This window comes from Camelina sativa, chromosome 1 (genome assembly GCF_000633955.1).
Source record: "Camelina sativa cultivar DH55 chromosome 1, Cs, whole genome shotgun sequence".
NCBI lineage: Eukaryota > Viridiplantae > Streptophyta > Magnoliopsida > Brassicales > Brassicaceae > Camelina > Camelina sativa.
The window spans coordinates 18,921,248-18,935,889 of NC_025685.1; the positions used below are offsets into that span (position 1 = coordinate 18,921,248).

The 14,642-nt window shown below is 36.6% G+C and overlaps 2 protein-coding genes across 2 annotated transcripts; both read left to right on the top strand.

Annotated features, from left to right (window-relative positions):
• LOC104698944 (cold and drought-regulated protein CORA-like) lies at positions 2,983-3,964 on the top strand. The gene is made up of 2 exons (XM_010414316.2): positions 2,983-3,116; positions 3,503-3,964. Exons 1-2 carry the CDS (start codon positions 3,035-3,037, stop codon positions 3,796-3,798), a joined length of 378 nt encoding a protein of 125 aa, XP_010412618.1. The 5' UTR covers positions 2,983-3,034; the 3' UTR covers positions 3,799-3,964.
• On the top strand, positions 8,632-9,742 carry LOC104698952 (abscisic acid and environmental stress-inducible protein-like). The gene is made up of 2 exons (XM_019228827.1): positions 8,632-8,773; positions 9,180-9,742. The coding sequence occupies exons 1-2, from the start codon at positions 8,692-8,694 to the stop codon at positions 9,479-9,481; spliced, it is 384 nt and encodes a 127-aa protein (XP_019084372.1). The 5' UTR covers positions 8,632-8,691; the 3' UTR covers positions 9,482-9,742.

Consider the following 14,642-nt stretch of genomic DNA (forward strand, 5'->3'; position numbering starts at 1 on the left):
TTAGCCAGTCTCGCAGGAGGTGTTTGAAGAGTTTCCTGTGGCTCCTTGCAAGGATCGCGTCTCTAATTCCTCTATCCAGTACCTTGAACATCACGTGCGGTGGCGTGGTGATGTTGTTATGAAGCCTGTTGTTTCTCTCCGACCAAATGGTGTAGATGACCACATGTGCAACTAGCCTTCTGAGGGTAGTGGTAGAGGCATCAGTAGAGTCTAATCAGGCTGAAAACGCTTCCCAAGTGTGGAAGACGAATGGCCTGTAACCTAGTCTTCTTGTTGTCTGCATCCAGAGTTCCTCACTGTAATCACAGCTTAGAAAAAGGTGATCCCGAGTTTCTGGTCGAAGTCCACAAATGCAGCAAGAAGTTGTTATCTGCAATCCCCAGCTTACCAGTCGGGTACGGGTAGGAAATCTATCAAGATGTGTTAGCCAGAACAAAAACGTATGCCTTGGAGTAGCGCCTTTAAACCATACTTGTTTTGCCTAGTTGAGAGGGGTTGAGCGCTGTCGCAACGCTTCCCAAATTTGTTTTGCGCTGAAGAAGTCTTTCTCATCACCGTCGATGCTCCATAGAAAAGAATCTGTGTCAGGACAAACGGCTGGAGAGGTAATTGTCGTGAGGTGAACTTGCAGTTGTTCCGCTTGCGGTGACCGGGAGGGTCGCAATTTCCAGCCTGAAGGAGAACAGGCATGGGCTACAGTTGCATTTAGCGGGATACCAGTTTGAGCCGGTCCAGACCTTCCGAAAAAATGAATGAGTTGGCCAAATGGTGTCCAATAGTCATACCAGAAGCTGGTCTGCTTGCCATTCCTTACATGACAGCGTAGGAAACGGATAACAGAGTCATGAAGTCGCAGAAGTGCTTTCCAGGTCCAGGAAGTTGCCTTCTTCTTGTCCATCAACCATAATGACCCACCTTTAATCTTATTGTTTTTTAGCCATTGAGCCCAAAGTGAATCACCAGTGAATAACCTCCAAATGAGCTTAAGGCAGAGCGTTTTTAGAGACACACCTAAATCCAAGGCCCCCTTCCTCCTTTGGCTTGCACAAGGATTTCCAAGCAACTTTCACAGCTAGCTTTTTGTTAACATCCCCCGTCCACAAGAATCGGGAACAAAGACTCTCGATATGTTTGATACAAGCTTTAGGGAGGATGAACGCCGAAGCCCAGAAGTTAACTGTACCATAGATGACTGAGGAGATTAGAGCCATACGTCCCACATAAGACAAAGCACGAGCAGACCAGGTTGCAAACCGGTTTACTAGGCTATCAATAAGCGGTCTGTAATCTGCAATACGAAGCTTTCGATGCATTAGAGGTAGCCCCAAGTAACGAAAGGGGAATGAACCGAAATTGAAGCCAAGAGAAGTGATCTCTGCGGTTTCACTTTGGTTCATCCCTGCAACATATAACTCAGTCTTGTCCTTGTTCATGGAGAGTCCTGACATATCATGAAATTCTTGTAAAACCTCAGTAATGGTGTGCAGAGAGTCCTTCTTTCCATCAAAAAACACCATTATGTCATCTGCAAAAGCAAGATGAGTGACTTGCGGATTGGAGGCTGATGGGTGGAGACCAATGGAATTGTTGTTGTAGCTTCTGTTCAGTAGCTGAGAGAACACTTCCATAACAATTGTGAAGAGGTAAGGAGAGATGGAGTCTCCTTGCCTGAGTCCTTTGGCTCCCTTGAAATAACCACAAGATTCACCGTTGACTGAGACTGAGAACGTCGGAGTTGTGATACACTGGTTGATTAGCGTGACGAAGTGAGGGGGGAAATTCATAGCTTGCAGAGTGTTGAGGATGAACCCCCAATGGACCGAATCAAAGGCTTTTCTGAGATCAACCTTTAGCAGACCACGAGAAGAGATGCTTTTCTGATTATAACCTTGTATGAGTTCCGTTGCTAGCAAGACATTTTCGACCAAAAGGCGACCTGGAATGAAGGCAGATTGCGTACTGGCAATGAGATATGGCAGAACCTCCTTGAGACGGTTTGCTAGCAGCTTAGTCACCACCTTGTAGATAGTATTACAACAAGCAATAGGGCGAAATTCACTCATACGAGAAGCATTGGGCGTTTTCGGAATAAGAGAGATGAGAGTGGAGTTCCATTGTTTGAGAATTTGTCCCGAAGTGAAGAATTCAAGGACCGCTTCAACAAGGTCAGTGCCCACTGTGTTCCAATGAGCAGTGAAGAACTCCACACTATAACCATAATTGTTGTAACTCCACACTAACAACAAGGTCAGTACCACATTGGGTACACCATAATTGTTGCTTTCCATTATGATTTTTTTCGGCTAAGTTATCCGTAGATATAGAACATAACATATTTAATAAACATTAATGTCTCTGTCAAAACATACTTAATAAACATTACTGTTTCTGTCAAATGTTCCAACAGAGTGAGTATTCGTATTCACGATGGCCAAGCAAAACTTTTGTACCCTCTAAGAGCAGTTTCTAGTTGTACTGCTTGATGCAATCAGGCTATACTTACTCTTGTTCAGTGCGTATAGATTTGTCTTTATCTCTCTGTCGGTACAGATTGGAAGAAGGATCCTTACCAAGTATAGTGGATGACTTTTCTTTCCAAAAAATCTAATACTTTAACCAAAAAGATAGAAAAAAACATAACAATCTGATTTGAATTCTAAATATCTAGAAGTTAATGCATGCGCTGTGCTTATAAAAATATTTTTAAAACTAGTGGAGTTGTCATTTACGTTGATTCAGATATAGTTACAATGAATCCAACAGCGGACCATAAGGGTCCCGACGCAACACGTATAGATACTCTCATACTTATCTCTTAATTACTACTTTGTTTATCTTTTGATAACTTTCTTTTAACTTTACTTTTGATAAAATAATTTCAATCTTTTTATCCGACTACGTTGTAGTTTTTTGACTTTTCTCGTTTCCTATCCTCCTCATTTTTCTTTAAATAGAGGGCATGCATCGTAACATTTTTTTCCATCACTTGTTTTAACATACTAATAAGAGAGTTATAAGAAGTTAAGAAAAAAAAATGGCTTCAAAGGCTTTGATTCTGTTGGGCCTCTTTGCAATTCTTGTCGTCGTTTCCGAAGTGTCTGCCGCAAGACAGTCGGGTACGTAAAATTATTTTATGCATTTCAATCTACTTCTACTATTGGATGCTTCTTTTTTTTTTTTTAAGAAACAAGATATGTTCGTGAGGCTATTCGAACTTGAACTAACTATTGTAATTTTTATCCAACTATTTTTCCCGTTCCATTTTGAAAAGGCAAGAGACAGACTTAAGTGATGTGGAGTCTTGTACGTACTATTTAGAAGTTTTGTGAAAATTAAGTTTGAAATATATATTTAATGTTGTAAATATCTTTTAAAAACCTAGAGACCCGTATATATGTTTTTATTTTTTAAAACTCTTTAAAATAAAAGACAATGAAGACGGTAAGAGGAATGCACATGTGCATGTGCTTAACAATATCTGAAATACTGTTTCTTTGGGCAGGCATGGTGAAGCCGGAGAGTGAGGAAACAGTGCAACCTGAAGGTTATGGCCATGGCGGCCATGGAGGAGGACACTACGGAGGAGGAGGAGGCGGAGGACATTACGGAGGAGGAGGACACTACGGAGGAGGAGGCGGAGGACACTACGGTGGAGGAGGAGGCCACGGACACGGAGGAGGGGGCCACGGACTTGACGGATACGGAGGACATGGTGGACACGGAGGACATGGAGGCCACGGACACGGAGGAGGAGGCCACGGACTTAACGAACCTGTTCAGACACAGCCCGGTGTTTAAAACTCTATAATAGATTCACCACCATGCATGATTGCACTTATATATACACTTATGTGTGTGTGTGACTATAAATAAATCATGGTGAGTTTATGTAATGCAGTCCCTTCAAAAATGTTTGGAATAAATTTCATAATACTAGTCTAATTTCTCTCTGTTTGAATTATAATTGCGCTGTTTGCATAATAATTTCGTTTATAGTTCTTTCATACAAAAAAAAAAAAAAATCGTTTCTAGGTCATATTATATCGGTTTTTTTCTTTCTGTTACGGAGTTAAAATCCCTTATCATATTCTTAATTAGTGTTGGAGAAAAAAAAAAGACGGTAAACTGGCTAGGGAATATTTTAAAAGTATTACCAAACACCTAGAGATCTAGACAATCAAGGTCTTGCATACACTAGCACTTACAAAGTTCACTAGTTCCAAAAGGACTCTAGTGTAAGAATTTACTTGTAGTTGACTAAACGAGAAACTGCAAGTCTTACTTGTATAAGAATTTCTTATATACTCTCAGTCAAGAAACCCAAGTCACCGTTCCGTGAACGGAATGTTTCTTGCAGCGATGCTTCTCTAGTAATCATCTCCTCTCCTGACTCGTGTTTGCTAAGGTGTGATCTCTCTATGATGTATCTCTTTTAGTGCGGGTAAAAGCCATTGGGCCGTGAAAGTGAAACTTTTAAATTTTGTCGGCAACAAAATCGGTCCACTTCACTGGCGTGATACTTTATCTTACTAGTTTACTATTCTTTTTGGAATTTCAAATTTCATGCTCTCTTGGACTTGGTCCGGTTGTCAAATCTTCCTCATGACTCCATTATTTATAAGGTTTAGGGTGATTTATGCATTTTAACTTGCGAGTCTCATTTAAATTCATACACTTTTGATAATTACAAATTTCATATCCATTTGGACTTTTATTAGCATATATATCACACAATCAGCTCTGTCTTGGCGAGTCGAACTTAAGTTCTTCACTACAAAAAAACAGTCCAATAGCAACTACACTTTTAGTCGCCCAATAATTGTTAAAATAGGAGTTACGACTAAATAACAACTATATAGAATAATCGTAAATCGAGAGTCGTTAATTGTTGTAGTCTTAAAAATAGTCGTCTTTTAGCGACTATTTAACGACTATATTCATGTAGTCATCTTGTGGTCATACGATAGTCGTAAAATATAGTGACTAATTTGTGACTATAGTGTGATTAACAAATGGTCTGCTTAGTGTAGCTGGTATATAGTCGTATATTATTGGTGACTTGTTGGTGATTGAAAGCTAACTAATATGAGTTAGTCACGATTTAGTCACTTAATTTAGCGACTAGATAGTTACTATATCAACAACTATTTGGCGACTAATGTTTTCAGAAATTAAAAATAGCATGCTCTAATTCTTCGTTTCATTCGTGTCGACAAAACCAAAAATATTGATTCAAATTTGGAAACCTAAAAGCAACACATAATATTGAAAATAAGAGAGAAAAATTGTATTTTGTCAAGTTACCAAAATTACAAAAAGTACAACACAATATCAAACTGTCATTGAGTCCATAGAAAGGAGGTAATTAAGACATAGAAACCTATGAAGCAGATGCTGATGGAGTTGAAGTTGGATCTTTTTGGTGAAGAGGGTATGTGGTTGTATCTTTAGCTGAATGGGTTGCCATGAAATTCTGGAACCGTGGATCACATTCCCACAGAAACTTCTCCACCAAGGAGAAGTGTTCAATCTTGTCCTTCTGTTCAGCAATAACTTTGGATTGAGCAGCAATTTGTGTATCACGCCTTAACGTTTGAGCAGCCTGCTCTTCTATCATGCGCTGAGCTTGGTTTAATTGTTCTTGCAGAGCCACAAAGGTAGAAGAGTCACGTGCTTGCATCAATTTTCCATTAACAAGGCAGTCCTTGAGGCTTCCAACTCCATAAGGTATTCCTCTTGAATCCTTCTCAGTGGACTACAAAGTAAGAGAATATAAAAGATTAGATAATGTAAAATTAAACTCCAAGACTATAAATGTGTATTGGTTAAAAGAAAATGTAACCTGAAGAAAAATTGTTGTATATTCTTCAGTTGTGATCTCCCGTGGCCGAGAAGAACCATCTGACACAGTAGAAGGATCTACCTCGAGCCGAGACAACCTCTCTTTCAGATTCTTCTCATATGTTTGTGCAATCTTCTCTGCCTTCCGATCAACATATGTACCATTAGGCTTTGTATATGCCTTGATAAAAACCTCACCCAATACGGACTTCTCTTCCCAATTCCTCTTCCTGCAATGTTAGCAAATAAACAAGGATTAATTTTAAAAAATAACAGCTATGTAAGAATTGAAAGTGGCGAAGTTGTAACAACACAATTGACTCACCATTTCGTCTTGGATCTGGTGGTATGAATTTGTAAGAAACAAGTACTCAGTAGGCATGCATATACCATGGGGTAAATTATATGGAGTCAAGATCACAGTCCACAACGAATGATTACGAGACATGCCAAATGGACTGAACCCATCTGTACATAATCCAAGATAGACGTTACAGGTTTTTTGGCAAACCGAGGGTTAATCTCTTGGAAATATTTCCACTCCGCCCCATCAGAAGGATGACTCATTTCTCCCTCCTTTGATTGGTGCTCTGCATGCCATCATATTGTCGCTGCAGTCTTTCTGCTCTGATACATTCTCTTCAATCTGTCAACAATAGGTAGATACCACATATGATTATATGGTACTTTTGTTCTCTGTCGGTCCTCCTTAGGCTTCATCTTGATAAATCACAAAACATACATTTCTATTCCTTTTTATCTTCTCTCCAGAAAATCATACAATTGTTAATACAAACATCAATTGTTTAATATGGGAGGCCTAAATTGCGCATCTGGTTTTTTGTCTCGTAATGTGAACCAGCTGGTAAATAATCCATCAATATTTCGCGAACCGAATCCACTAACTTTTCACTCATATTATACTCCGCCTTATTATGCATGACTCTAGCAGCTAATGACAATTGTGAGTGACCTTCACGACAACCATCTTATAGAGGATTTTTTTCACTATCTAACAAGTCGTAAAATTTCTGCGAATGGTTTTGTATTGGTTCCTCCACATTCTCATAACTACCATCTTGATGATAGTTATCATCAAAACCCACATTATAACGAAATGCATCATTCACCATATCCACATATGGATCTTCTACTATATTATCCACTTCTTCATGACTCCAACTATACGTCCTATCAATGTAACTAGTTCCTATATCCAAATTGATTTCTTCTCGATGGTTATACCAAACATAATAATTTGGCATAAATCCATTACTAAACAGATGACCCGTAACTTCATTGAACCTCTTGTACATCCACTTCCGATAATTTCTGCCATTACCACCATAATTGTAATATCCCGCCATTATAATATATATATATATATATATATATATATATATATATTATTTTTGGAGAAAATATAAGACTATATAATGAAAGTCAAACTTTTTTTTTGGAATAGAATTTTTTTTCAGTCTAGGATTTTTTTTTTTAATAATGATTTGGTGTTTTAACTCGGAATGAAGAAAACCATTGCGTGTATTTTGATTTTATAGACAAACCTAGGTGACTCAAAAGCGACTAATTTAAATAAGCTGATACACCAACTCCCAGACGAAAAACACATTTTTAACTGTAATTTACGACTATTTGGCGACTATTTGACGACTGTGTAAGTAGTCATCATATTGAAGACTACAGTTTTAGTCGTCAGCGTAATCGTTAATATAGCGACTAAAAAACGACTATTCTTTTCCAAAAAAAAATAGTCGTTAATGTGTCGTCAACGTACTATCACTTCAACAACTATGTAAACTGGTCGCTTTTTTGGGTTTAAATAGCGATTAATACTGGTCAGTCGCAAAATCATCGCTATATAGTCGCAAAATGATCGTTAATTTGGACGATTATAAAAATAGTTGCTAACTGTAGTCGATAAAATAGTTTTCTTGTAGTTATATTATATTGGCATGAACAGTTGCTTACCTCGTTTGTCGACGCGATGTATTGGAGTGACCATTACCAGCTGTTTTTTTTTTTTTTTCAATTCCACAGTCGCTTATCATAATGTCAAAAGTAATAGCTGTTTTTTTTTTTTTTTTTCAATTCCACAGTCGCTTATCATAATGTCAAAAGTAATTTTTGTAGCTACATGACTACACTTAGTGTCTTGGATAACACTTAGGTAATGGATATAAGTTTTTTGATTGCAGTCGGCCTGAATTAATTATAGCCAAATCAAAAGTTCCAATAGAATATTCGTATTAACGATGGCCGAGCAAAACTTTTGTACCCTCGGAAAGTAATTTCTACGTAGTACTCTGCTTGATGCAATCATGCTATACTTACTCTTGTTCAGTGCATTTAGATTTTTCTTTATTCTCTGTCGGTAGAAATTGGAAGAAAGATCCTTAACGAGTATCCATAGTGGATGACTATGATCTGTCCAAAAAATAATCTGATATGATAATAATGTTCCAGTAAAGGAATTTTATGTGCTTATAAAAATATTTTTAAAACTAGTGGAGTTGTCATTTACATTGATTCATATATATTTACAATTACAATGAATCCAACAAAGAACTATATAGGGCCCGACGTAACACGTATAGATACTTTGATACTTATCTCCTAATAATTACTACTTTGTTTATATTGTGATAACTTTCTTTAACTTTAACTTTGGATAAAACTATTGCCTTCTTTTTATCCGACTGCGTTGTAGTTTTTTGACTTTTCTCGTTTCCTGCCCTCCTCACTTTCTATAAATAGAGGGCATGCATCGTAACATTTTATTCATCACTTAATTTAACACACTAAGAGTTATATAATAAGAAGTTGAAAAAAATGGCTTCAAAAGCTTTGATTCTGTTTGGTCTCTTTGCAGTTCTTCTCGTCGTCTCCGAAGTGTCTGCAGCAAGGCAGTCTGGTACGTAAATACATTTTATACATTTCGGTCTACTTTTAGAAAAATAATCAATATATGTTCGTGAGGCTGATCAAACTTGAACTAAAACGTACTATCATTTGTTAAATTTATCCAATTATTTTGTGATTTTTTCCGTTACATTATGTGGCCTACTAAAGGCAAGACTGACTTCACTTAAGTGACATGAATGGAGTCATGTACGTACCATTTAGAATTATTATGAAATTGATGTTTAGAAAGTGTACATTTAATGTTGTAAATATTTTTTTAGAAAACTAGAGACCCGAGTTTATGGATTTCTATCTACATATGTCTTTAAAGCAAAAATAAAACATTGAAATCGGTAAGAGGAATGCACATGTGCACGTGTTTAACAATATCTTTGAAATAATGTTATTTTGGGCAGGCATGGTGAAGCCGGAGAGTGAGGAAACAGTGCAACCTGAAGGTTATGGCGGAGGACACTACGGAGGAGGAGGAGGCGGAGGACATTACGGTGGAGGAGGAGGCCACGGACATGGAGGAGGAGGCCACGGACTTGACGGATACAACGGAGGACATGGTGGACACGGAGGAGGATACAGTGGAGGGGGAGGCCACGGAGGTGGAGGACACCACGGAGGAGGAGGCCACGGACTTGACGGGTACAACGGAGGACATGGTGGACACGGAGGAGGATACAGCGCAGAAAGGAGGCCACGGGCTTAACGAACCTGTTCAGACTAAGCCCGGTGTTTAAAACTCTATAAGACTATAATATTTTAATCAGCATGCATGCATGGTTGCACTGATATATACACATATGTGTGTATGACTATAAATAAACCGTGGTGAGTTTGTAATGCAGTCCCTTCAGAAATGTTTGGAATAACGTTTCATAATATTAATTAGTTTCATAAATAAACCATGGTGAGTCCTTTCACACAAAAACTAATATCGTTTCTAGGTGAAATTACTCTCTTTCGGTTTTCTTCTGTCATGGAGTTATTTTTCCGTTGAGTGGTGAAGAAGACGCGGGTGTAGTAGTATGGAGTTATTATTCTTAGTCTTGGAGAACAAAAAAAAAAAAGGATGTTAAAGGTTTTTTAAAATATTACCAAACACCTAACGATTATCAAGGTTTTTGCATACCAATAGTTACACTTTTTATAAAATTTTACTTGTTGCCTAACTAGAACTGCAAGTCTGACTTGTATAAGAAGTTTTTTAACGACTAATAGAGATGTTTGCAAAAATTGATTCCGTGATATAAGAGCATGTCTTCTCGAATTACTACTGAAACATTAACAACTATTGGATGAAATATTTAGTAGTAAGTTTTTTTTTTCTCTCTCTAAACTTTTTTCTCTCCCTTCTCTCGAGAACCAAACCTAGATTTATGCCGTTTGCCTCTCCGGTTTGCCCTTCCGGCGTCGGAAAGAGCTTTCTTTCCTCTTCTTTCTGGTTCTCTGTCCTTCCGGCATTGGCTTCACCTTTGTAAAGTCGTCCTTCGCCTTAGTTTTGGGTTTCTCTAGATGGTGGTTTCCGGTGAGCTTCTCGGCGCGTGAAGCGGAGTCTCGTGTGGTGGTGGTCGCTTGTGAAGACTCGATGAAGAGGCTTGAGGACGGCGTCGACTCTGGGACTACATCTGATAGATTTGGGTCTCGCGACTGCGTGTGTCGATCTGGTTCACTCGTGGGTCGTTGGCTTGGTAGAGAAGTGAGGGACTGGAGATGTATTCTTTCGGATCTCCGGTGGTGGTTTGATGCTCTTGCATAAGACTTGGTTTCTCTCACTCCATTCGAGGCGGTGCTTTGCGGTTGTGTGTTGTTGTTTGTCAGGTAAGGCTGGGATGTGCTTCAGTGAAGGTCCGGGTTTCAAGAGGCAACATGAGAGAGGTAAGATTTCTTCTCCGTCACTGGAGTGGTGTGGTTTCTCCGGCATGCATTGCGGCTGTGGCCCTATCTCGGCGGTCGAAGGGCTTCGGATCTTGTTCCTCCTGGTTTGAAGACACCATTGGAGATGCAGAGGAGCCTTTCACGGCTCAACCGTCGAGAGTAGTGGCTGCATCAGCGGCGGAAGGCGCATGCGGATAGGTGGGTTTCCCGGTGAAAGTCTCGGTGGTTAACAGTAGGTCCTTTTTTAGGATCTTAGATGGCTTACATTGGTTCTGGTTGTTGAGAGGTTGATTAGAGCCACCTCCTCTCTCTAACCTCCATGTTTTGTTTCCACCGGACCGGATTGAATTCGTTTTTGCCTCGAGAGAGTTTTTCTGGTTGCATAGATTCGGAGTCCAAGGGCTTGGGTCCGAGTACGTCGATTTGCTAGGTAGGGGAGTCGACGGATTGGCCTTTCCGAAAGCTTTGTGGTGGGTTTAAATCGCCGCTTGGAGAAGGTTGTGCGATAGGATTCGAAAGCTCCGATCAAAGAACCGGATCCGGCGGCGGAGTCACAAAACTGTGGGGCTTGTTTTCGTCGGTGCTACTAGGCCTGATCCTTTGCCTCCGTTTAACCGTCCGGAACCAACCTTGTTTTTCTGTTTCTGTTCGCCAAAAAATTCTCCGTTTTGTAACTGCTGTCGTTTTGTAACCGCAGGTCTAAGCCCATTAGGGAATGCCCATTAATAATAAAGATCCGTTTTTTCAAAAAAAAAAAAAAAGAAAGAAAAAAAAAACATTAACAACTATTATTTTTACTCATAACATGCTTTATAAAAGTAGTTTCTAACACTAACGATCTAGAAGAACGAGATAAACAATCAGTTTTCACATTGGACATTCGAGGGATCTTGGAGAAAGTGAAAGTAGGCAAGGAGACAGTAAGAGCCTGAAACTAATCAAGGAGCGTAGAGAATGCCAACCACTCCTCCAGGACCTGCACCATCGCAACTAGCTCTGCAGACTGCAGATTTCGTCTCAAACTTCCGACAATCAACTCTTCTGGAAAAAATACACTATATAGCCCATAACAAAGCTCTTCTATAAAACAAAGTTAAAAAGGTGTAAGAAAAACGTTTGGATATGAATCCTAGAGTCATGTACTTGTCATATCCATAATTGGGTGTTTTGAGATATTGAAAACAATTATATGAAAGGATCTTTTCTTTTCGTAGTAATGCGATGCATATATTTCCAATAGAGAGATGAAATGTTTCGAAAAATATTAAATAACTGTTAAGCAATCATCCTCAACGATAGGAAAATTGTGTTAAAAGTAATAAAATAGAAATTATGGATATAAGAGAATTTTTATTTGAAGTGTGCCTGATAATGATCCAATTAATGGTTTTAGGGTGAAGCATATCTAGCAAAATGAACTTAAGTTTTGACTTTTTGCATCAACTATTATTTCGTTGGTCTATGGGAAATATTGTATATAAAAAGTTAATTACAAATTTACAATTAAAAGATATGGAAATTGAGGTTATAATGAAAAAGTTAAGTGAATTAAATTATTATTTAATAAATAAAGAAAAATAGATTTGTTGATGCTATGGCAAAAGTTAAGGAAATTGTTAATGAAATTTGTATTGAAACTATATTTATTCAAAGAAGGACTATCCGGAAAAAAAATGTGATGAATTGGTAAATGACACGTTGTTATTATATGTGGAAGAAACATTTACTATTCTGTATTTTCTGTATACAGTTCATTTGATCAGAGATTTGAGCAATATCAATCATATCAACGTATATCTATTTGGTAATTTATTTTTATTCGACTAGATTAAAAATGTGTAATAATGAATACAAATTTAAGTCTCACTATAGGTATTTAGAAAATAGTTTGAGAAGTGATGTTATGAATCTAAATTGAGATGGACTTTTACTTGAGCTAAATCTATCAAGAAGTTTTTACTAAATGGAAATATGGGAACCGGTGATGTACTAAATTTTTTTATATAGTTTCATAGTTTTTCATATACTACAATTGTATATAAGTTTTTTCTAACGATTTTAATTATCATTGTTTCTGCAGAAATGATGAATTTCTATAATTCAACTCAAGCTATTGAAGTCATATTTAAAGACATCTTTGTCGCAAGTAAGATTGAACGGAAAACTGAGAATCAAAAATGGTTTTTGGAAGAGCTAGATATACCAATTTTGATTGATGATTTTGTTACTGATTTATCTAAATAAAAAATAGCATTATTCATTTACGTACTGATACCATGGTTTCCAATAATATCATAAAAGAAATTCACCCTACAATCTACAAGAATTTTTTCGTTGAAATAGTTCAATTAATAGTGAAAAAAAAAATATATCTACATTCGGAAAACTGGAATTATTGCCACGGTGTGTTTACCTGAGTGGCTTTACATATCCATTTCAACTATGGTTATTAGAAAAAGGAAAACTAATAGGAGTTTACGTTTTTTTATAACACATTCTTTGGGCAAACAAGCTTGATTTATAATTTAATTTTTATTATGCAAGATAACACGATTATATATAGTCAATTTTTGAAGAAAAAAACTACAAACTTACAGTTTAACCATTTAACAATATTTTTATGCTTTATATAATCAAAAGGTGATCAAATTTTTTTACCACGTACTAATCTATCCGGGTGAATAAGTCTTTCGAATAGCCTATTCAATTCACCGAATCTTCTGTATCTAAAATATAAAACCGTTTTTACTGCTAAGTTGAAATGGTTAAATAATTACACATTTGTAAAGAATTGATCTTTGGTATAAATTTGCAGGAAAATTCTTCTTCAAATTACTATCAAATTAACTATTGCTTGGTTCATAAGATGATATTATTTTACTAAAAAAAATACCAAATCATACCTTTTTTTTTTGTCGGAATCATACTTTTATTATAACACTAAAAGTTAAAAAGTCTTTTTTTTTTTTTTTTTTCAGTTTTGCACAACCTTGAAAAACCATAATTATAGCCTCCGTGTTTTTACCCGAGCACGGGTTTACATATGGTTCCTTTTATTTCCAATAATTCATAGATTTATTTTTAGTAGTGTCAGCATCATTCAGCCATCGTTATTGACTTATTGCCTTTAGTTTGGTTTGAAATTATACTAACAAATCAATTCATTGAGTGAGTGAGACTGAGACTGAGACTGAGACTATGACTCTTCTTTAACACCTGCATGGTCTACGTTTTAGGAGATCTTACGTGAGTCTATTAGGCCATCATTAATGGAAGAACACCCTTGGTGTTTTAAGCCCAAAAAAATTAGAAAAATAATAAATAGTGGTTTAGAACACTTTTTTTTAGTTCTTTATGTAGAACTGATTTAAGCCCAGTTCTTATTTGACGTGGCTTCATGTGATTGGACGAGATTTTTTGGAAAAAAAGAAAATATTTCATTTATATAAGTATGCAATTTAAATGTTAATTTATAAGTTTTTATAATTGTAATATGTTTAAGAATATTATATTAATTTATAAGTATATAATTGCTTTTATATAAGTATGCAATTTAAATGTTAATTTATAAGTTTTTATAATTGTAATATGTTTAAGAATATTATATTAATTTATAAGTATACAATTGCTTTTATATAAGTAAGCAATTTAAATGTTATTTTATAAGTTTTTATAATTTGTAAAATGTTTATGAATATTATATTATTAAATCTTTATTCTAAAAACACCATAATTAGTTTTCCCATTTTTTTTACCTATGATCTTAACAACTGATCTAACATTATTTTCACTATATATTTAATTTAAGAACACAAAAAAAAGTTCTCCTATTAATGATGCCCTTAATCACACATAGCCATGAGGCACCTCACCATTAACCATTAAATGTTAATGAAAATTTCCATTTTTGATTAAATTATCCCTGCCTTCACGTGTGTGGATGAACACACCCGAGACTCCACATATACATTCTCTACTACCATTGACAAATC